Source organism: Ambystoma mexicanum, chromosome 12 (genome assembly GCF_040938575.1).
Source record: "Ambystoma mexicanum isolate Mex_15411 chromosome 12, UKY_AmexF1_1, whole genome shotgun sequence".
In the NCBI taxonomy this organism is placed as follows: Eukaryota; Metazoa; Chordata; class Amphibia; order Caudata; family Ambystomatidae; genus Ambystoma; species Ambystoma mexicanum.
In genome coordinates this window covers 879,522,564-879,547,264 of record NC_090936.1, presented here as the reverse complement: position 1 = coordinate 879,547,264, position 24,701 = coordinate 879,522,564, and the positions used below count along the sequence as shown (strand labels likewise).

The 24,701-nt window shown below is 45.4% G+C and overlaps 1 protein-coding gene across 4 annotated transcripts in view; it reads left to right on the top strand.

Annotated features, from left to right (window-relative positions):
- The window catches only part of CPSF6 (cleavage and polyadenylation specific factor 6), a 539,228-nt gene that overhangs the window by 78,759 nt on the left and 435,768 nt on the right, over window positions 1-24,701 (top strand). For all 4 annotated transcript variants that reach the window (XM_069629368.1, XM_069629366.1, XM_069629367.1 and 1 more), the window contains exon 3: window positions 13,456-13,559. In XM_069629368.1, coding sequence (XP_069485469.1) covers window positions 13,456-13,559 — 104 coding nt within the window. The remainder of the gene's footprint in view (window positions 1-13,455; window positions 13,560-24,701) is intronic.

The window sequence follows — 24,701 nt, the reverse complement described above, 5'->3', positions numbered from 1 at the left end:
GCTTTCAGGTAAGGGGGTTATAATAATTCAGAGTCAGTGAACTGCAGGCCCTTTCAGTTCTAGACCCTTTTGTTACAGTTCACAGAGATAAGATAGTTCTGCGCACTCGCCCTAGATTTGCGCCCAAGTTTATTTCCAAGTTCCATGTGAACCAGTCTATAGAACTGCCTACTTTCTTCCAGAACCCCACTTACGTGGCAGAGAAAAGCCTACACACACTAGATGTGCGCAGGGCAGTCATTTACTATCTGGAGAAGACTAAACCACTAAGAACAAACCAGTTTTTCGTGTCGGTGGCAGCTGGTAGAGAAGGGGACCCTGTCTCTAAATCAGCAATCTCAAGGTGGATTGTCAATTGCATCACACTTTCTCTCTTGCTAAGAGAACTACCCTTGAAGCCTAGAGCACACTCTACTCAAGGCACTGGGCATTCCATAGCATTCATTGCAAATGTTCCCCTTGAATCTATTTGCAAAGCGGCAACCTGGAGTTCTGTACACACCTTTACAGTACACTATTGCCTAGACCTCATTCTTGGTCAGATTTCAGGTGGGACAAGCATTACTAAGTCATCTTATCACTACTGTTCCTTCTCGCACCCCACCTCCAACTCCGGGTACTGCTCTCTAGTCTATGCACAGCATGTGATTCTAAGCAGATTAACAAGCATCAAAAGACATGCATTACTTACCGTAATAGCAGATGATTGTATCTGCTTAGATTCACATGCGCCCACCCTTCCTCCCGCTCGGATGGAAGGAATATAGACATCTTACTACTTTTCTGTTTTTTCTGTACTCACTCACGATAGTCATAAGGCTCCCTCACGGCAGAAAAAAATACAATCTGAGACTTCGACGCGTGAGGGATTTTGGGTACACTACACGTCACGTTGGGGGTGGTGTTACAGGCATGCCGATGTCCCCTTTCGATCCCCGAAAGAAAAGATGCAGTACTCGCGGTTTCCACTAGATGTCATCCACTACCTTTGCTGTTAGTCTTTAGATCATGTTGTTCAGCAGCCAGTTTATACGAAGAACCAGTAAGGTTTCAATTTTGGACAGAATGGTGTTAAGCTGATATTTCAGTGGTACCACGTCGGACACAAAGGCTTCACCCTTTGTGCAATTATTGGAGGGTTCTCCTTAACTTACATCTCCTGATGTTTCTAAGTGTCAGCTAATGCTTCAATGTTTGGGGTACTGGACGGATTTCCTCAATGATGATTTCGTGGGATTTTATGGGGGACCCAAAGAGTTGTGTTTCAGGTTCCTACATAGTTGTAGCAAGGAGCCAATGTTGTCCACAGACTGCGGCGAGTTCGGCACTTGATTGTCGAATTTGTCTGCTGTATCTGCAATGATGTTGGTTGCAGCAATGGGGTTTTTCTTTGCCTCTCGCAGATTATCCCCCTCTGGCTTGTGAGGGACTGTCTCTCACTTGTGTGGCTGAGGGGCACAACATGCAAAATAATGCACCAGGTTGGCTAATCGACTGAAAGTACCCGGTAATACGCATCTGGTCATTAGGAACTGGTTTTACCCCCCATTACCTCCATCGTTTCTACCCTTCTTTGTGGAGGATGCCTCTGGATTGCCTTTATGAGCGTTATGTGGGCTCCATCCCCGTTTTTAGGGATTCTCTGTGCAGGCTGGACCTACTAGGTAATTTGTTATTCATGGTTGGAGGGAGAGTGGGAGAGAAAGAAGAGCGATGGCGGCAAAGGTTGTGGCCCATGTCAGGGTGGAGTAAGTAGCTGATCGAGCCTTATACAGAGGTTGGCTATGTGAGGCTATGGGACACAATTTAATCCATGTGGTGCACACACTCCAACCATTTATTCAGTTTGAAATTAGACTTACATGGGTCTCCGAATGAGTTGTTTAGCCTTTGCACGTACGCTGTTCAATGCTAGTCACGTGGACCACCCGTCAGTGATTACTGCGCTGGTTACTGTCCACTCCTGCTCAGCACGCTAGTCTGTGCTGTAGGGGTGGGTGGGCTATATCCCAGTTCCACCGCATACTCCTGTCAACTACCAGAGACTGCCAGACTGCAGCCAACTCAACAACCAACTCTGACTCCAACTATTCTTATTTAGAACACCTGGACATGCTTTAGTTGCCCCCAACGCCCCCCCAACCCCCCATTGGAGCTGTAATATATATATTTTTTTTTTTATATACTTGAAATGGTTCTGAAAAGGACATGTACGATCTTACTTTCCTTAAACTCTTCTGCCATTCTGAAAAGTATATGTCTGGTTAAGTTACTCACCTGTGAATTGGTTGTGCCTCTTCCTCAAAGGTAATGCTGTTGGTTCCACTTAACTATAATTCCCGTTAGGATAAATGTACGAATATCCCCAATTAGGTCTTGCTTCCCCTGACTTGCTGTTAGCCTGTCCAGAATAAGTCTGCCTTAGGTTATACTTGCCTCTGAAGTTGCTGATGGCTCCTTTTAAAAGAATATAGGTTTTACTTCCTTCTATTGGCCGTGTGCCATTATTGCTTACCTCAATCTGCGTTGCACTGATTGGAAAAGCCACTGTAATAGTATATTACATCATTAGGTTTTACCTGCCTAGTGTAGCTGTGTGGCATTCTTGAAAAGTGTTCCTTTCGGTGTAGCTGACTTTGGTCTGGCTGGTGCATCCAATATTTGTGTGAAGAGTTCTTGCTTATCCTGGACTGATTACACCAGACAGGTCTTACCTAGTATAACTGTGTGTTATCAAAGGAAGTAGAGGTATATACTGTTCCTTGAATCTGTGTTCCACTATTACGAAAAGTATATTTGCAAGTTGGGTTATTATGCGATTTCTTGAATGTCACTGCATAAGTGACAGGGTCTACTACCCTTGAGGTACTGTAAATTAATCTGAAAGTTATTTATGGTTTTACTCCTCATGAATAGGTGTGGCCTATACTGAATATGTATGATGAGGTTTAACTTACCTAGAATAATGTTAGCTTTCTAAATAAGTGTGCTTTGGTCTGTGTACTTTAAAGCATAGTGTTGTGTTTTTATAATGTGTTGCAGATGTGTAAACTGCTCATTCATGTATTGTTTTACTGTCTATCTACGGCTTAAGTACATGCAATTGATTGGGTTTGTTTTTAATTGATTTTTAGTAAGATGTTCGTAATTCATCCACAGATTTTATTTGAACTGTAATTGTTTTGTTTGCGTTTGGTGAATTGAATTTATGTAACTATGATGATTTGAAATTTTGTTAAAGGGTCATTTATAACCATGTAACAATAAATAAAAGATTTGTTTATATGATCTGTTATGGCACCTATTTCCCCTCAATATTTATCTGGGCCTACTTTTATTTAAATAAACTATTTTACAATGCATAGTATTTCAGTGTTTCTTTGGACCGTATATGTACTACAATTTCTTTGTTCTGAGTCTACAGCCCTCTCCCTCCTAAGATGAGCCTGGCTGCTCTGTCTACGCTACCCTGAACTCAGGTGGTACAGCCTCATACTAAGAATGGAGTCTTGTACTGTGTCAGTTGAATGGTTTTGCTAAGCCCTTAGTTGGACTTCAGAAAAACTGTCTTAACAGCTACAGCAGTTTTCTCTTCGTCATCGGATCTTGTTCCAGAGGTTGACTTGTCCTTCAGCTCCAAGATCCAGGCCAGATATACAGGAACCCACATGCAACCTCTGCAAACTCTCAGCAGTTTACAGAAAGGGGTCGTGGCTGTCCAATCGGACACAGCCCCCCCAGTGGGAACTGGTTTCTCTCAGGCACACCAGAAGACAAAGGTGAGCAGAGTTTCCGACTCCTCCCACACTTCCTGCCGAAGACAAAAGAACAACCAGGACCTCTCTCATCCAGGATGGCAGAAGGACCAAGAAAGGACAAGCACACTAAAAGTTGGTGAAAAACGAAAGGCCACCAATCTAGCAGAATGGTGACCTTTGTTAGGGGGGTTGCCTAAGGTCCACTTCAGTTAAGACTTCATAAAACTATCCCAATGGTATACAGGTCCCCAACTCTTAGTAGCAGTCTGTACTGCTCATGGAACCTTGGTAGAGTGGCAGAGCAGTCATGCTTATAAGAGGAAGATGTGAGCTTTAGTTCAGTATACTGAACCTAGTTAGTAAAGCAGGTCAAAGAAACAAACCAATACATTTATATAAAATATATATTATATATACGCTAGTAATGTCTTAAAATACTCTGATCATTAAACCAATACACATGGGATTACTTGTACTTTTCAAGGGCCACTGCTTAGTTTGTAGTTGCTTGTGGTTGCAATAGTTTGACACTAATGACAGTTCTACCATATTATCGGTACTACCACGCTATCGCATTGAGACAGAAGAAATATGGTAATCGCATTTACTTAGGAAAACCTCATAACATAGTCTTTTAGGAAGCAAAACAGTTGGTTAGTGAAACAATAGCAGAACTTAAGGTTCTAGAGGCAGTTTTACAGCAAACTAAGGCTTTTAAAGTCCAGTCCCTAACTCTATGTAAAAGTCATTTCAGAGAGGGCTTAAAGTCTTACGAAGCAGCAGAACAGCAAGGGTTCTTGTGTATACTTTCAGTCTCTAGAAAAGGTTACAATAAGATTAACAACGATGGAGACCATGTTGCAGGACTCGAAAAAGGGACACAAACCGGCAGCTTGGGTCAAAAGTGTATGGGTGGACACCTCTTTGTGCACTGCAATGCTCTGGAGTGACTTCTCGGTTTAAGGTAGGCAATACCTTTTCACCCCACAGTACCTTGGGTTAGAAGACATTTTCGTTGCTGGATTCTCCTATGTGCAGCAGCAATCGATAAGGTCTGCATGTTCCTTGGTCTGGTGATGAAAGGCAGAACAATGAACGGGATGTCTCAGCAGCAGTCTCAAGAGGACGTCTGGCATGGATTTCTTAAACTCTTCTGGTCAGTCTGTGGTTTTGATGCCTTTGCTGCAGCACCAACAAAGGACACAATTCACCTGTTCAATCTTAGATCCCTAAACTCTGGTGAGGGGGATTGTGTCTGGAGATTCACCTGGAGCTAAGCAAAGACTTGGACGTATTTGGGCGCGGGTCTGGTATCCACGGTCTGCAGCTCTGAGAAAAGGCACAGCACCTCCGGATATAGCTCAGATTTTATTTTTGTCTCCAGGCTGGTTAGTGCTACCAGCCAATGGTAAGGAGTAGTCCTCTTCTGAAGCTCCTTTGTTGCATAGAAAACGGGGTCAGGACTGCAGTGCATCTCTGGTTGTCTTCTTCGGTCACTTCAGTTTCCTGTGGTCGACTTGCCTTTTGCCTCAAACGTCACCTTTTTTCAGTTTCAGCACGCTCCTCTACAATCTCTCTTGTTTTACTGAATGGGCGGGTGGCTGTCCAACCAGGACAGCTAGACGAGAGCTGGTTCCATTCTAGCAGAGCACTGGAACCTAGACAGGGACACCCAAGGGTTCCTGCCAAAGGCAAAATGCGCAAACAGGCCCCCCCGCACTCCCCCTAGAACGGTAGACAATGGACTAACCACGGACATCTGCATTAGAAATGGCTAAAAAGGGAAGTAGCCACCATCTTGGAACATAGATGTCCCTATTGTGCACAACCGAGACTGTGACAACAGTCTGAAATTGAAAATAGCACACAAGTTGGTAGAACACGTCCACTGCCACCAGCCATAACTAGAAGGTGGTCTGTGACTAAAAAGTCACAGAAGCAGAGAAAAGTGGGATACTAGGTATCTCTTTAGCACTCACATAAGATGTTGTGTGCTAAACTCTTGTATGTTTTAGGAGGGATACAAAGGGTTCCCAGCAACACTGCGCATAAGGAGCTGTGTGCTGCAAACGTTACACAGATGATTTAAGAGATATGGAGGAAAGTAGACTCCATAGTGGAGGGAGATTTAGCATGGAAATGAAAATCTAACCCAACACCCATGGTTCACACCATTAATTTCCAGATTCCATACCAACCAAACTGTTGAACTGCAAGTGATTTTTCAAGGCCTACAAAAAAACTGCTGAAAGACCTATATATACACTGGATGTTAGAAGAGCTGTCATGTACTATCTCAATACTAAACCAATTGGAAAGACAGACCAGTTTTGGCTTCCTAAGCTGCTGTGAGGGAAGGGAATCCTGTCTCCAAAGCAGCTATTTCTAAATGGATTGTAGAAATGTATACAGCAATGTTACAGGTTATCCAACAATGAACTGCCATTTACACCTAGAACTCACTACACATAGTACTGGGGTGGGGGGTGGGGGGTGGGGGGGGGGGGGACACTAGCCTTCATTTCAAATGTTCCCTTCGAGGCAATCTCAAAACTACATGGAGCTCAGTTGTCCCATCATTACTGTGTGGACACACAAGCTAGAAGTGACTCTCAAAGGACAGACCGTGCTAAGACAGTAGTTTGCTTCTGTTCCTTCTGATAGCCCACCACCTCCTCCTGGTACTATTCGCTAGTCTATGCAAAGCTTGTGATTTTAAGCAGATCCACAAGCCTCAGAAGACCAACATTACATACCTGTAATTGTCTTTCTGATGCTTGTATCTGCTTAGATTTACATGCGCCTCACCTCGTTAGGTGCAGAAGTTACTGTGGTAGGTCAGCAGGAGAGAGACCAGTTTTTGTTATTCTTGAAACTCATTTATTAAAATAAGTGGAAAAGACCTCACGATCTCTAGTATGTGGATTTCCCTGCCTAACCAAATTAAGGTGCTCGTCTGTCCTCTGTCTAAAGTTAAGCTGCTCTGTCCCTACCCCTAAGACAAAAATCACAAAATACCAGGAGAATAACTCCTCCTCCTGGATAGGCTTCCTCAGCTTTAGTAGACCATTTTGATTCACTATGCATCGTTCCTTCTCCCCAAGGGGGGGGGGCCTTTTCTATGCGGCTGTGGAGGTGCAGCCGCTTCCCATTATTCCCCCTAGGAGCGAGGATCTCATGGGGGGGGGGGGGACTCATCTCTCAGGGGATAAGGACGATCACCTAGGGTACAGTCCATTGACTAACCTCACACTCCCACCGTCTCTCCCCCCTTCTGTTGGTTTACTCTTTAGTTGTAGTGTAGGGGATAGAAGTAGGTTATGACACAGGACGGTTAATTTTTGACAGACATTCTGACAAATCAGGGAAACCCGCTTAGAAGATGGTGCTAGTGAGGGGTTCTTACTTTTTGATTAGTAAAGGTTTTTACCAACAAAACTGTCACCCTTGGGTCAGCATCCTTCTTCGACATCCTTACACTCTCTTGGACTAATTTGGTTAGTTCTTCTAAGGGACATTTCCAAGGCTTTGGCTCCCCTATTCGTTCTCTTTGTAGCCTTCTCACCGTTGTGGGCTTTGGAGATTCTTGTACAGTGTCTGTGTTTTTTTTTTTGTTTTTTTAATGTTTTTATTGTTGTATTTGATTAACATAACTTTTTACAATCATACAAACCTAAATAGAAATACACTACAAAAATATGCTTCAGGAGTATAATACAGAAGAGGAAAAAGAAAGCAAAAAATTAAACTTTAAAAAATAAAAAATAAAGTAAAAAAATAGCTGTATATACACTGAAACAGATCTAGGTCTCACTGTACTACTCCATTAGCACAAAAGAGCAAAACCAAATGTTTACCTATCTACACATCCAAACAATCATAGTTCTCAATATACTTTGCATTTAAAGTCTAAAAGCAGAGTGCATCCCTGTCAGATTTCATTTTCCTCTTCAATTTTTACATGTAGTCTTGACCAACGGGAAATGGCAGGGTTGCTACCGTTACCATCCATATAGTTCATGTTCACTGCCATTCAAAGCACCATTTTACATCTTTATAGCATTTGGATAACTGCTGTTATCATGCCCTTTGTGTAACCATCAATCGGCCTCTCCCAGAATTGTTCTGGCATATAATATGGTGATTTGAAGCCAATACTCCCAAAGAGGAGGGCTCTTACTTGCCTTGTGCCTTCACAGTCCAATAATAGATGTTTGGTGGACTGCGCGACTGGGTTTTTATAGACCTGGCACAGACTGATGGCATTGTCATCCAAACCTTTTTTCCGCAAGAACTTCTCCTGTATGGATGACATTCAGCTGTAGTCTCAGGAATTTTTGCCTGATTCTCCAGTCCGGGAACTTCACTAGATATTTACTTAGATAACCCAGTTTCCGATCGACTTTCTTGCATGGGTTTGGATTGGCCCCTGAGCGCACTTTGTCAATTGTTTGAATCCAATCAATTTCATCCCATCTCTTTTTTGCGTTCAAAGGATTCTCCAGTAATGGTTTCAGCTCTGTCTGCTTTGTGTAGGCGAGCTACCACTTGAGTACATAAGTTTGATAGAATTTTTGATTTCTTGTTTTCCATGTGGACTCTTATGTCTTCATATTGTGTCTTTTCCTGGGCTGTTATCTGTCGAAATAGTGATATTATTTTCCACCCTGCTAGTGCTTTCGGTGATTTTAGGCCCAGTTCAAACCTAATATTGGACATCGAAAGACACATTGGTAAACCAAGAGCATGTTTCCACAAGAGTCCCTCCAATTTTTGTCACGATATATACCATAACTGGGGTTTTGCTTCCACCCAATAAAGTATGACAGGAATTACTTTGGCTTGATAGAATTTTAGTACTGGGATGATTGAAAATCTACCATACCTCCATGAGTATTTTCTTCATTTAAGCAGAAAATTATTTTCATCAAACTATCCTGTTCTACTTTACATAGTGCCGGGAGAGCATACATTTTGTATCCCAGGTAGACCAACACTTCCACCCTTGGTATCTTCTCACCCCCCATTGACCATTGTTGGAATGCCACTTTTTTATTCGTCTGTCTGAAAACCAATATTTTTGATTTATTTGGATTCAGGGGCCAGCTCGTTTTCTTCTGCATATCGATGCAATCCATTCCATTTAGGAGACGTTTTAGTCCAATAGCTGTCCTATCCATGACTACATCGTCTACGTAAGCAAGCCAGTGTAACTTTACCCCATTCAACACAGGACTTGCTAATGCCGACGGGGCCAAATAATCTCCCAAATCTGCTATGTATAAATTGAAGAATGGTTCTCCCAGGCACCCCTGACGGACTCCCCATTCCACTCTCACTGGCTCAGACAGGTGACCCTCATCTAGGCGCACTCAGACTGTTATTTTTATGAAACTCTGAGCATCCCTAGAATTCCTTCTGGGATCTCAGTTTCTGCCAAAGCCTCCCTCTGTCCACCTGATCAAAGGCTTTGGAGAAGTCGACCCACATACCAAATAGCTGGACGCCTCCACTATTTCCTGAGTTTTCACTCATTTAACACCATGCCATTTAATGCAGTGGACAGACCCCTCCTAAAGCCTGTTTGACACTTTGATAGTATCTTCACTTTTCTTTCCCAACTCTCTAGCTCTCCCAGTAGTATCTTCATGAAGATCTTACTGTCTATGTCCAGGAGGGCGATAGGTCGGCAATTGGCAGCCACCGCCTTATTTCAGAGTTCTTGTTTGTTATATTGTATCAGGGTTTTTTGTGGTTTCCCAAAGACCAATCCTAAATGGCTAATCCAGTCTTTTTCAGAAACTAGGTTACACTGCCGGCTTTCTAGATTACCCTCCAATTTGTGCAACACAGACCAATACTCTCTAGTGTCTTTTTTCCCAATTAATCTGCATGTGTTCCCCATCCTTCTGAAGCCTCCCTATTTTCTTTGATAGTGACCAGATTTTGTACTTCTTGATGAGACGTCTTTCCTCTATTTTCATTGCCTCACTATTTGCTTTTCTTTTTTTAATGTCTCTTAGGTTCTTATTCAGATCTCTTTTCCTCTTCATGGTTTCTTCATCGAATGAATGTCGATGAGTCTGTTTTGGACCCCCTCCACTCCTACTCGGTGGATAGGTGGACCAGACAAACTTTATGAAACCATCAGGGACACAATGTTCCAATTGTATATGCTCCGGCATACCCATTAACCTATCATTGAGGTTTTTTTTTTCCTTCGAGTTTATATTTGAGGAGACATACTCTACCTTTCCTACATTCAAGTACTTGTTTGTCCCTCTCTTGCGGATCCATCAAAATATCTGGCAACAATAGTTCAAGATGTAAATGGTCACTGCCTCCCCCCGCCCCCTCTCTAATATTTCGAGTGACCCTTTGCTCAAACAGGGGAATTGACGAGAAAAGGTAATCCAGGGTGGATACAGCTGTTCCTTGAACTCTAGTTGCTTTAGCTGGGATGTCCCCTGCTAGGTTCCCAGTTGCCATCTTTAACCCCCATTCATTTAGAAACTCCACCCACAGTTACCATTTTCTGTGATTCTACACGCTCATTTTGTTTGTTCAAGTCTCCTCCCAATATTATTCCAGCCCCCGCAAACATAACTCTCATTTTCCCTAATGGAGTGCTAGGATCTCGAGAAAGTGTTGCAAACCTGAACACACGTTCCAATAGATGTTATAGAATATTACCGCTGAGCCTTGTGTTTTTTGAAAGTCTCTTCTCTGAGATTACTAGGGATACCAAATCCCTCTTTCTCTGTGGTTCTTATTCTCTGGGTTTTTGTAGTCTTTCCCCGCCTGCACCCCCACCCCCACACCCCCAGCTCCTTATGAATAAGACATTTGACATCATGATCACCCTCCTCTGATTCACTGTCTTTCTCCTTGAGATAATTATAGTAGACCCAATAGTTAATCTTATTCTCTTGTCCAGTTCTTATATTACTGAGATGAGTAAAAAGTTCAGTAGTGGTTCTCCTTAATTTCCGGCCACCCACTGGAATGAGTAGGCAGAGGGTACTCTTTACAGCAGTGTTCCCTCTCTAGTCTCCCTCCGTCCATGTCACCTTGCTTTCAACTTGATCCCGGGCCTGTTCGCCGGTTAGAAACTTACTTTGAAGTTGGGACATATTCATTTCTCTCTCCTGCTCCTTCTGTTTCTTCTCCGCTGCACCAGTGATCCAGCAGTCTTGAGGTTGTTTCCGGACTTAACAGCGCTTCTCTCCTGAGTCACGCCACCGCCCTCAACTGGTTCTCGCTCCAGGGGTTTTCTACCCCAGACCCCCAAATCCCCTGGATGTCCCAGTCTTCCTCAGCACTCTCAACTCGGCTGATTTTTAAGACTCCTGTGTTTTTCCCTTCTCACATGAGTCCATCTTCCCTTTTTATGATGGGTTGGTGGATCCTATCCAGCGGAGGATTATAGTCAGTTTTCTCTATTAGTTGAGCACTCTGCATTATTTGTTCATTTTTCTTCATCACATTAGTGTTCCTAACCATTGAGTTATTGACACTACTCGCTCAGCATTCTTCACAGTAGTTTTACTAAATTATTCCTTCGTTTTGATATTGGGTCTTATAACAAACTGTTACTTGATTTGAAGGATATCTGAGGTTCTGATGTTACTGTTGCTCCAAACGAGAGGGCTCTATGGAGTACCTCTGCAGAACGGTAGTCCTTGTCCCCCGTAGGGGAGTCTCTTCTCCACCATGTGAAATTTGGGAGGTGAAGGGTGCGGGGGGCTAGGGACGATGTTTAAAACACAAAGCGCATCAGTTTTCCTTGACTTTTCACTGTGTCCTCATTTGAGGGCCCCTTACTGCAGGGTTGTCGAACTAGAGGGCAGGATCCATGCCCGGTTTTCCGGATACCCCTCATTAATTCCTACTGAATTCCTACAAAAGAAAATAACAATTTACAAGCCAACAAGACCCCTCGGGTCAAGCAACGAAATCCGCCTGGAACCTAAACCGTACCTCAAGAAGTAACTGGGAGGCACCTCATTCTACCACTTAACCGCAAAAACCTGGAACAACTCCCCAAAAGACATAACACCAAAAATCACCTAAAATTTAGGAAATTACTTAAAAACTGGCTCTTCAACACCACAGACTCAAACTGAGAACCGAAACCGAAACAGAAAGGAAAGGGATGAATAAACTGGACACTGACAACCCCCAGTACAGACTGTGGACATCTCCCTATGTGAAGAAGCTCCCACGGCACCTGGGCGCAGGACACCAGTTAGAGGGGAACACAGACGACAACCAAACTGAGATGGAATCGACATCCCACTCAACTGCACTTGTCCGTAAATTGCCACCGGGTACCATAGTATAGTGGAATTATCAGGATATTAGCAATCACCACACATTATGAGCTGTGGACATGGGCAGGTGCGCTAGCCGTATGAGTGGGGAGGGAAGACTGGGGCTAGATTTGAATGGGACCTTGCAGGCCGGACAGACCCAGACCCAGACAAGGACAGAGGCGTGCTCCCGAACCCCACCTGGGGATATTACAGAAGCCCAGCGCCTCAATTCAGGATAGATGCCAACTAACCAATTGCACTAACCATTTCCCTCTCTGCATACACCTCTCAAACTCCAAACCTACAGCACAACAAACCGCAAAAACTTCACTACATTGCAACAACAAAACACACACAAAGACTTGCACAACAGTACACGACGACTACCGGACGCAAAACACTCCAGGCTCAGCCAACGGACACACCAGGCTGAGGCCGCCAACAGCACATCACTGCTCTCTTGCACTTTTCCAGCTACTTCCCACTAACCACCCCTCCCTTCCTCTTTCAGAGCCGCCGGAGCGCCAGGGGACCACTCCGGTGGTTATAGTGCGCGGTACAAATGTCCTTTAACGTTAACATAAATATTCATGAGAGAAATTTGCATACAATGATTCTAAATGTATGCACATTGTTCCTCATGAATGTTAATGACGGATATCCTGAAAACCAATCAGGATTCCTTCCCTCGAGGCACAGAACTAGGACAAACTGCTTTACAGGCTCACCACCTTTTGAGACTTTGCCTTGACCACTCGTCTTGCTACCTGAACTGGTTTGCCTACAGCTCCCAGAGTTGTCCCCGTCACTAAACTAGATTGGCCTTGTATACATCTGTCCAACAGGCCAAAGTATAGAAAATCAGTCCTAACTCGCTCTACCAAGAGAATTTAGTTTGTGTAACTGTCCACTCCTCTAAAGTTGGCTTCTCGAACCCCACACCATTGGTGGTTCTGTGAAAACAAACCCAAACTGGCGTTTACAAAACTCCCCGGAGACCTTTATGTAGTTATGGCACTTTAACAACTACTGATTAACTAACTGTTGTTCAGTGGAAAACCTTGTGCCGTCCTCCCCACTCATTATTCTTTTACAGTTCTTTCACTCCTATTTATTCACTTTCTGAACTAAACTGAGCGGGTGCCTGTATAAATTACATTCCATGACATCACATTTAATAGAGATGTAATGAAGTGTTCTTCTGGTGAAATATGACCCCAATTGTCAGTTGATACATTTATTCAATATAAAATAGCTAGCAGTCAACCAGGTGACTATTTTGTTTGTATTTGTGTACCTTGATTCCACACACTGGAAACCCAGAGGTGGCATTTAATAACTAACTCCATTGGCAGTTAATTATAATTAATCTTGTTTTTCAGTGGACGACCGATGAAGATTTAACAGACTCTGTGCATTGTCTGGGAATAAACGATGTTTTGGAGATAAAATTCTTTGAAAACCGTGCAAACGGTCAGTCAAAAGGGTAAGTAAACATTTTAATTATCTACATTTTTTGTTGTTTGTGGGTTCTTATTCAACACGATGTGTCAACACTGTGACTCTATTTGCTTCCTTATGCGGAAGGCGTAACGTCTTTAGATGGTAGTTTCATTGGATAAAAGGTAACCATTTGTAAGAATTATTTTCACCAATGTATTCTTATTGCATTTTCAGCTCTTTGCTTAATACCAGAATTGTTTTATTATATTATTTCTATTTTGCTAAGGATGGTCTGAATTTTCAACACCTTCAACCTTGTTCAACGTCTTAACTATATTCTTGCTTCTAAGAGCAAAGTACAGTAACTGTGGCCATACCCCTGCTTAGGTTATTTTGTTCGGGTGCAGCAGATCAGGCTGTTGAATGCAAAGACATTCCACACCTTTGGTAATCACATGTTCATGTCTTACTTGCTCCACAGATCAGCTATGTTAATAAGCTTGTATCAGCACCAAGTGTTCTTATAGCAATAATGATTGTAGTTATTATGTTTATATACCGCTTTACGCCAAATCGCTTTACATTATAATAGAATACATAGAAGATGACAGTAGAAGCAAATTACAACACATGAATCAAACCAATAAAACAGTACGTAGAACAATTTGCCTATGAAGATAAATGAGAAAAGGAGGGGGTGGAGAGGGGAAGGAGGAGGGAGACAGGATGGGGAATAGAATGAAGATGCAAGAGGAGGGGAGGAAGTGTAAGAGGAAAAGGAGCAGGTAGTGAGACGTAAGTAGGGGAAGAGAGATATCTCGATCAGTGTAGGAGGGCAAGGAGCTGAAAGTATTGCAAACGAGAAGATGCACACAGGGATGGGGGAACAGTGAGTAGGAAGAGATTGGCAATGGGTGTAGAATGAAAGGAGAGGAGAGATAAGGGGGAGCGAGATCGTGAAGAGATTTAAAGACAAGACAGAGGAAGTGAAATTTAAGTTGGAAGTGAAAGGGAAGCCAGCCAAGGTAAGAAAGCGAAGAGGAAACAGTCGTGAGGAGCAAGAAGACAGAGGGTACGGATGGCGGTGGTAGAGGGATTTGAGGGGGGCGAGCTGAGAAGCAGGGAGTCCAAAGAGGAGATAAGAACAATAGAAAAGATGAGAGAAGATGAGGGAGGATATGCAAAGTTTAGTGGGCTGAAAGGTGAGAGAGGAGCAGACTTTACAAATATTGAACAGGTGGTAGCGACAGGCGTGAGAGGTAAGACAAATATGGTGGGTAAAGGAGAGAGAGGAGTCAAAGTGAATGCTTAGATTGCAAGCATGGGAAGATTAGAGGGGGGAAAGTGAATAAAGGGGGGTAGAGGGAGGGGGAAGCGTGTTGGAGGGCAAGCATAAGACTTCAGTCTTATCAGTGTTGAGAGAGAGAGAAAGTGGGATGACATCCAGTTTTTAATGGCAGTAAGACAGGAAGAGAGAGGTGGAGGTCGGGAGAGAAGGAAAGGAAGAGCTGGGTCTCGGCATAGAAATGGTGAGAAATTCCAAAGGAAGAGATGATGGGGGAGAGAAGGGAGGTGTAAAGAGAATAGAAAAGGGCCGAGAACAGAGCCTTGGGGTACACCGTAGTCCAAGGGGAGAGTAGAGGAGGTACGACCGCCCCAAGAGACAGCAAAAGAGCTGGAGGAGGGGTAAGAGGAGAGCCAGTTGTGAACAGAGCGGTTGAAACCAGAGGAGGAAAGAGTATTGAGAAGTAAGGGGTGATCAACGGTATCAAAGGCCGCAGAGAGGTCAAGGATGATGAGGACTGAGGATTGTTTAGAGTAGCGAGCGGTGAGGAGGGAGTTGATAACATAAGTGAGAGCAGTCCGAGCGGAGTCTTGAGGGTGGAAACCAGATTGAGAGGGGGGGGGTAGGAGAGAAAGGTTAGTGACAAAAGCTGAGAATAAACTAAGGGTTGAAATATTTATAGAGAGGAATGGACGAAGCGAGATTGGATGCAAGAAGGGGATTAGCAGAAGGTTTTATTCAGAATAGGGATGATAGTAGCGTGCTTGAAGGCGGAGGGGAAGGTAGCAGAGGAGAGACAAATATTGAAGGAGGTTAAAGGAATGGTGCGCTCAGAAATATTATTGGCAAAAAAGATGGCCAATAATTAAAAACAAATCTAAAAAATATATATTTAAGTCCCTATGTAAAGTATTGAGCAAATGAAGCTCAAACTTTAAAATGGGAAGCACTACGAGGCATCCGTTTTGTGAAATGGATGCCGCCTGTGCTTGCCTTTGCGGCACTAATGAAACAAAAGCCAGCCAGCTGTAGTAAACAAAAGCTACCACTGGGTGGCTTTTGCTTCATTGGTGCCGGAGGACGGAGACCAGAGACTGCAGGCAGGAAAGCTGCAGCTGCATCTTGGTAAGTGCTAATTTCTTTTTTTTTTTTTTTTTTAATAAGCACTAGCTGCATTTAGTTTTCCGGGCTGGAGGAGCCCGGAAAATGTAGAAATAAAACTGCAGCTTTTAAAACGTATTTGTTTGCGGTAGCTTCAGCTTGGAGCTCCATGGGCTCCAAGCTGAAGCTACCGCAAACATAAATACGTTGTTGTATTTTAAAACGCTGCAGGTTTCTTTCAAAGTTTCTCGCGCTCCTCCGAGCCGGAGGAGCCTGAGAAACTTAGAAAGAAAAACCTCATCGTTTTTGAAACACAACTGTGTTTTTCAGCCTGCAGTGGCTATCACTTTGGGTCTCCGGGGCTCCCCTCCCGGAGAACCAAAGTGAAAGCCGCTGCAGGCCAAAACACAACGCGGTTTTGTGTTTCTATGCCGCAGTGTTTCTGGCTGCAGCGTATTTCACTTTGGGGCTCTCGGGCTCACAACGTGGGTGTTTTGAAATGCTGCAGTGCTTCTCAATGCGGCAGCTTTCGCGTGGAGTCTCCTGGGCTCCCCCAACGATGAGGGAGTCCAGGAGACTCACGCGAAAGCTGCCGCAGTGAGAAATACAACGTTGTTGTATTTTTAAATGCCGCAGTATTTGCAAATCCAACAAAGTTGTTGTTCTGAATGTGGCAGCTTTCACTTGGAGTCTTCTGGACTCCCTCAGGGTTGAGGGAGCCCAGGAGACTCCACGCGAAAGCTGCCGCTGTCAGAATAACAACATTGTTGTATTTATGATTTCCCTGGTTTTCCAACCACGGCAATTGTATTTTTAATTAACATGCCTCCGCTTTTTGCCTTCATTTTACGTTTTCTGTGCTTCCCTGGGCTTGGGGAGCACCGAAAACCTAAAATGAAAGTGAAGGCAGCCTCCTCAGCTCTGCTCTGGCTGCAGTAAGCAAAAGCTCCCAGTAGGGGGCTTTTGCTGCTTGTTTAGTGCCTCAAGGGCAGAGCTGAGGAGGCTACCTGAAATCACAAAATGGATGCTCCCATGTAAACACTTTGAGCCTCGTTTGCTCAAAGTGTTTACATAGGAACTTTAATTCAAAATATGGCTAAACTATGTTTTAGACTATTGGCCATCATTTTAGCAGTTCATATTTCTGAGCGCACTATCCCTTTTAAGTAGGGGATGAGAAGGAGGTAAATCTTTGGAATAAGGAGGGTGGGGAGAGGATCGGAAGGGGCTGCAGTAGGATGGGATTTGGACAGGAGGGAATCTTCGGAAGGAGTGACAGTAGAGAAGTCAGACATGCAAGCTGAAGGGGAGTGGAGGGGAGGAGGGGAATAGGAAGGGGAGCAATTAATGTTTGGCGAAGAGAGAATTTTGGAAGAGAAGAAGCCAGTGAAGTCGGAAGGAGAGAGGGAAGACGTAGCTGAGGGGTCAGGAGTGGGCGGGGAGAGAAGACTAGAAAGGGTTTGAAAGATACAGCGAGGATGAGAGGCCGGGAGTGGAGAAGGTTACAATAGTAGGAATGTTTAGCTGAGGCAGGAGTCATATAGTGGTAAGAGAAATAGGAGGTTTGATGAGATAGAGAGGGGAATTTGAGCCAGCGTCACTCGATGCGTCGCAAGAGACTGCGCATGGACAGAAGGTGAGGGGAGAGCCAGGGTTGAGAAGCTTTGCCAGTAGGACGGAAGGGAGAAAGGGGGTAAAGTTGATTGAGAGTGGAAGAGATAGAGGACAGAGCAGAGAGCTTAATTAGCTGAGAGAAAAGAGAAGTCGGGAGGGGGGGGGGAGAGGAAGAGCAAGTATTGAAAAAGAGAGAAGGGCTAAAGTTACGGAGATCTCGTCGAGAGAAGGAAATGGGGGAGGGAAAAGGAGTGGATGGAGGGAGAGGGGGAGTGAGGCAGAAGGAGAGTAAGGCATAATCAGAGAGATAGTTGGGTACAGTAGAGACTGGGAAGGAGGAGTAGGTTGAATTAAAGATAAGATCAAGAGTGGAGCCAGAAGAGTGAGTAGGAGAGGAGGTAGGAGCCAAGGATGGAAAGAAGGGGGGGAGGTTGGGGGGGGGGGGGGGGAGTAGGGAGGTGAAGGTTGAAGTCGCTGAGTACAGTGAGGGGGGAGGGGGAGGGAGAGAGAGGGGGGAGGTGGTCAAGGTCATCGTAAAAGGAGGGGAGAGGGGAGGTCTGTAGATAATTAGAAAGGAAATGGGGTGAGGGGGAAGTAAAGGATTCGTGCAGGTATTCGAAGGAAGGGAAGGTGGGAAGAGGCAATGAGAAGGTAAAAGAAAGGTATTTAGGGTGGAAGAGAAGACCACTGCCATGACAAGAAAAACGAGATACATGGGAAGAGGAAGAACCTGCCCAAGACAGCTGCGGTCTTATTGCAGAGGGATCTAGCATTCCAGAGTGCAATGTTGATGAGACTGGAGGGTTGGACAATAGTGGGGGTAGATGAGGTTAGGACGATGAGGGAGGGTTGGAAGGGGATAGGGTGAACGGGGGAGGGGGTTGAGAAAGGGAATGGACATGAGGAGAAGGAGGGGGGAAGAGCGTGAAGAGAAAGGACGAGGAGAGCAGAGTTGGCAATGTGCATGACGTAGGGGAGAAGTGTTGTGATGAAGAGTGTGTGAAGGGGAGGAAAACGGCGGCAGAAGGCTAGCGCTAGACCCAGCCACGTGCCCTAAACTGGTAGGACTATGTTGATGATGAGGCAGGCTGTAGGAGGTGGGCGGACAATGACCTGCGATGAGGAAGAAACAAACCGCAGAAGGTAAGCAGACAAACGAGAGGGGCTGTATAGGATCAGTGGTAGCAGTGAGATAGAGTGCAGTAGGTCCAGGTTCCAGGGGCAGGCAATGGAGGAGGAGGAGAAGAATAGTACGTAGGATGTAGAGCAGGGCGGAGAGGGCTTGAACAGGTCCGGGTCCCAGAAGCAGGCAGAGGATAAGAAAAACTGTTTGGAGGAGGTGACACCTAATTAGGAGAAAGCAGGACTTATGGGTGAGGAACCCTGGGGAGAGGGCTAGAGGTGGTCCAGATCCCAGTAGCAAGCAGTGTGGGAGTAGAGCAGTTTGTATGAGGCGGTGCAGGGTGGAGAAGGTCTGCGGAGCCCTGAGGAGTCCGGAGGAGAGGGCCTAAGTAGGTCCGGGACCCAGGAGGTAGCTATCCGACCAAAGAGATCGCAGCCGGGTGCCGGTGCAGGGCAGGGGGCACAGGTGGTTGCAGGCAGTCAGCCGCCCGGAAGGTGGAGTATTGTGCCATCTCCATTGGTAACTGTACTAGTTTGTTGGAGGAACAGGGGTGGGGGGGAGGGAAAAAGGAGAGGAATGGATGATAGCAAAGTACCAATTGAAAAAAATCAAGGGGGTTTAGGGATTGGTAGTGAGATTGCAATAATAAGGATCGGGGAGATGAGGGGTGTGCAACCATCTAACCAAAAGCTCAAACCAGGGTTCTAACCAAATTGTACATCAAAGCTCTCCATAATGGTAGTTTGAGTAGTTGGGCTTCCCTAAAGGGAAGGAGGAAGGCTGGTAGTGAAGTAGTTATTCCACAAATTTGCACTGAGTGAACACACAACACTGCTATACTGAACAATAAATGCTTTTATTGAATCCTTATAATAGCATTGTGGGTTAATTGCAAGAGCTATTAAAATTGTGTATTAATAAAAGCCCATTACCTGGTGGTAGACACTACACATAAAGGCTAATTGGTGGTGAGAAAGGGGCCCATAGACAACCATTAACTAACGCTTATGGAGTCATGACAGTCCCAGCATGCCATACATCTCTGGGGCCACTAACACAGCTGAATTGTTCAAAATCTGCAAGCAACTCGCCAATCCCACTGCAGTCTCCACTTCTCCTCTGCCATCCCTGACCCTTTGCACTGTCCTCTCACTTCTTAACCAAAACTCAGGACATCCTGTCCTTACTCCTCTCTACATCCTTCCCTTCTCCCTCACCCACTCTCAGACTTCCCTTCCGTTCTCATCCTTTTTGACCTTTTCTCTTCCTTTTACAGTCAATCATGCCACCCTTTTAAATTGTTTCTGTGATGCCCTTGGCATCACTGACCTGGCACTGCACTGGTTGACCTCCTTCCTCTGTGACTGACCTTCCCAGGTTCATTTAGGCCCTTTTCTCTCCTCCGTCACACTCTCCACTTGCAGCGTCCCTCGGGACGCTATCCTCTCTGTGGCTCTTCAATATCTACCTTGCCCTTCGAGCCTATTTTGATCTCCGTCTTCTCTCTTCACTTCCAGTGTTTTGCAGGTGACATGCAGCTCTCTTTCAAGCTTCCCTCCACTGCCTCTTCTTACTCTCTCATTTCTGACTGCTATACAGTCATGGTGTTCTGCTAATGATCTCTTCCTTAATGCCAGTAACACTGAGATCCTGCTCGTTGGGAACTCAACTCCCTCCTTACCTCCTACTCTGGCTGCTGTAAGGAAAGCATGGTATCAACAGTAAGACAGACACAAGTGACCACACTTCAAGGGTGTTTATTGAACTTCAAAAAGGGTTTGAGAAACGCTTATCTAATCCTAAATCTTAAAGATGGGGAGCAAGCTACGAGCATCAAATAATAAGGCAGTCCTAGTGGTGTCTTGTCAAAATAAAAGGTCCTTTACTAATAAACTTATTGCCAATCCTTACTTCAAAATACAAATAGTGTGGGCAATAATGTTATTCATAAGAAAAGTGTTAAAGAAAGGATGTCGGGATATTCAGGCCGTTGGCCTCCCTTCCCCACATTTAATGCACAGTTCAAGGCAGCACACTCTAGCTTGGCATAGTCTCTGGCACAAGGGTGAAGTTCAAACATTAGCATCAGGGCCTTTGGTGAGCAAGTCTCTTTGCCTTTCAAAGTCTCTTCTTTCAGAGGGCCTGATGCGACAAACAAGAAGTGCCGTTCCTCTTAGAATTTCACACATACTCAATTTCTCCGGTTATTCACTATTCACCTCGGACCCTCCTCAGCCAGTTGTCAGATCCCCTTTAATGCAATGATCATAGGATTTTAATGTATCCAACGTATGTATCCAATTTCTCGGGTGATTGACGGTTCACCCCAGATCCTCCTCAGCCGGGCACAATGTTCAATCAGTCTCCCTCCGCTGGGCTTGGGCCAATTTTTATTTGCTTGAACACAAACTTGCTTTAACCAAAAGCTCTTGGCTGATCTCCCTCGTTCGGGCTCGGACCAACTTCATCTACTTTGTCATCAACTCTATAAACATTGAAGAATTTTGTTTGTGCACAGGATTTTGCTTGACCCTTTGCAGGACCACTTCGATTCACAATCCTTTGTCACTCTCCACTTTTGCCACCTCTCTGTTGGATACCTTACAGAGACGTTTCAATGAGCATGCACGCGGTGCCGGACCACTCCAAGGCATCATATCTTGGGACAACGGATGAATCATTGATCTTTGAAACCATTTTGCTCGCCATGGTTATCGCCTGCACTTCATACACTGTTCACTTCAGCGTTCACCATACTATGTTGCCACTTGCAACCTTGGCTTCAACACAGACCAGTCTGGTATCGGCCTCACCAACTCACCGGCTGTGTTGATTTCACCTCCACTGCTTTGTTGTAGGAGCCAAGGACAGTACCACAGCAGCAGGCGATTCTACCTGCCTGGATTTTTAACATTGAAGAGCCCCGGGTACCTGTGATACAAAATGCATGATTCTTCAGCCTGTTTTCCTGGTCTTACGCTTTCTATTCTCTACGTTTCGCTAAAATAACAGTTCCTCGTCAAAAACATCTAGGGCACTTACTCCATGCGATCCCCTTATGTTTTGCCGTCTTTAGCCTCGCATTAAACTACCATCTTGGAACTGCGGTTTCCTTGTGTTCTTTGCCTTGCTCAAAGTGTGCTCTCATGCTCCGCCTTTTATCCTTGTGGGGAAATGGAATGGAAGTCAGGTGTGTGTGATGGCCAGTAATTGCCTGACCCTGTCTGACTATCTTGGGACATGGCGGGTATAGGGCTCAGGTGTTAGTCCGTTTTCTCTCATAGCGAGCTGTCTGTGAGAAAGTGTTCATGTTGTGAAGGGGGGTGTGGGGGTTTGAGTTCCTGGTGTGCTAGATGGTAGGATGGGATAAAGGTGTTACAGGGAAGGGGATACTGAGTCCTGCCTTCTGGTGTCCCACTCCCCGAAGACCTCTCACTCAGGTGATCCTTCCGCACTGGTCCACCCCCTGGAACTGGATCCCAAAGCGATGGCAGTTTCCTGGCCACCTGGATGACAGATCCTGGGACTAGCGGGTGAGACGCCTTCAGGTTTCTCATAACACCCTCCATGGGCCCTTCCCCCTCCTGTGAGGCAAAAAAACCTTGGTGTCATTTTCGACTTCCCTCTCTCCTTCTCTCCACACATCACAGACCTTTCCAAGAAGGCCCACTTTCAGCTGCACCTCTTCTGAGGCATTCATTCTTCGCCTTCCCCTAGAAGCTAAATGTCCCCAGAGCTCTGGTCCTCTCCATGCTGGACTCCTGCAACAGCCTCTTTCTCATAATGCCTAAATACTTCCTTCGCCTTCTTCAAATAATCCAGAATAGGACTGCAAGATTTACCCTTGACCCCAAGCCCAGGGATGCATCTCTCCAGCCCTAACATCTCTCCACTGGCTCCCTGTTGCTGCAAGGATCAAGTACATGACCATCCATCATCCACAAGGCTTTCTGGGGCCTGCAACCTAGCTACTTCTAATTCTCTCCCTAAATGCCCCCCTGCTACAACCCTTCTGTCTTCTAGCTCCAACTCTCTGTAGGCAAGACTCTTTTCTAAGCAGGGAGTTGGTGGTAAATCTCTTCCGCAAGTGCCTCCCCCTGGAATGCCCTCCCTGCCCCTTTCAGTCTTGAGCCAGAGCTCTAGCTTCTCAAGACCCTCCTTTTCTCTTCCTCCTTCTCTCTCCCCCCCACTAACGTCCCACCTCTGCCTATTTTGACTGGCTGCCTGGTTCCTTGAGATTCATTCAAATATGGCACCATGCCTTCCACGACCAGTCAACCCCTGCACTTGGTCACCTGTGACCCCCCCCCACGCCCCTTAATAGCACTTGCCCTACCGGCCTCCTTCCCCCTGCACTAGCCTGGCTGGGCCTGCACCCTTGAGCCCTTCCAGCCTGTTCCTCGCACTTAGCTCATGGACCTGCTTTCCCCTGCACTCTCTGCAGTCCCCTGGCACTTTCCCATCTGCCCCCCCTCTAACATGTACCCATGGCCCTTGTGTCCCCTCCGCCTTCTATTGCACGCTCGCCCATTCCCACCTGCCCTTCTTTCCTTCCTTGGCATTAGCGCATTCCGCTCTGACCGCCCCAATCCTCTCCCCACACTTCTTGTTACAGCACTTGAACGATCCCAATGACACCAGGCCTAGTGGAACCTTTTTTCTTTTTGTATTGTTTCCCTACTGTTACCCCCTCCCTCATGTCTTGTTGCGCCTTGAAACAGCATTTGCTGTATATGCGCATTATAAATACCCGATAAAGAAAATAAATACATGTTAGTTAAAATATTACTATTCTGGGGAAAATGTCAAGTTGAAAGCTTTGTTAATACTCGCACAAACTGGAAAATCCAAAAAACTCTTCAGGGAAGCACAGATCAGTTATAGTTTCCCTATGAAATACCACCCTGTCTGGGCTAAAAAGATAGACGGGATAGTGGTTCAGCTGGAAGAGCAAAATACCACCAGGTATTCACCAGTCTGAAAAGAAGGGGGGGAGGCAGATTTAGTACAGGAGCTGGATAGCGAAAAGAAAATTCAATTAGGTTACTAGAGACTAACCTGAGTATGCAGTGAATCAACTTTAAATGGAAAGGCAGAGTAGATGACAGGAAGTCTTTTAGTTAATGTTGGGAAAGGGTAGGGAGGAAGGGAAGGGTAGTTAATATGGTAAGTAGGAAATGATGGCGATAAGAGCTGGGAGCTGAAGCTGACGCACCTTTTGCCAGGCATAAATGCTAACTCACCCCTCGGTTCTCCCTCCACACCACTCTGATCTCGATCTGGGATGATCTCAAGGTCACGGCAGGCTGAGGCTGCGCATCGCTGATTCTCCTCGATCTCTCTTGCGCCTTTGACACCGTTAACCATTCAATCCTCCTTGCCCACCTCCACTCCCTAGGGAGAACGTGGCTCTGCACTCAAATGGATTGCCTCATTCCTCAGCAACAGGAAACAAACTGCATTCCTCTCCCCTTTTGTCTCAACTGCTCGCGCTGTGAACACTAGAATACCCTAATGCTCTCCTTTTCAACCTCTATCTGATCACTCTAACAGGAATCATCCCTACGCTCAACCTCTCCTGTTACAACTAGACGATACCCAAATTATCCGAAGAATTCCATAGCCTAGCACCAACCCACGTCCTGACCTTTGAAGCTTGTTTCGTGATATTGACAGATGGACGACAAGTAACCACCTACTTTTGAACCCTGATGAAACTGAAATCCTGGTGTGCAGCAGTACTGCCCTTTTCCCACAACCGCTCGCATGCCCCTTTGCCCCCTCCAATATAGTTAAAAACCTAGGCTGCACTATGGACTCGGGCTTAACCCTCTCCTGTGAGATCAGTAATGTTTAAAAATGCTGTCACTACCACCTCATCCTATAAAACTAATTTTTCTTACCTCTCCTACCGCTACAGACTCGCTGACGTTATGTCTATTTTCTCCAGCATGGGGTCTGGCATGGATTCACATGCTCATGAATATTCCCCGTCGTCCGGCTGGGAATCCTCGGTAAAGAAAAAACCAGTATCAGTTTCGTTTCTGATCTGTCTTTCGTAG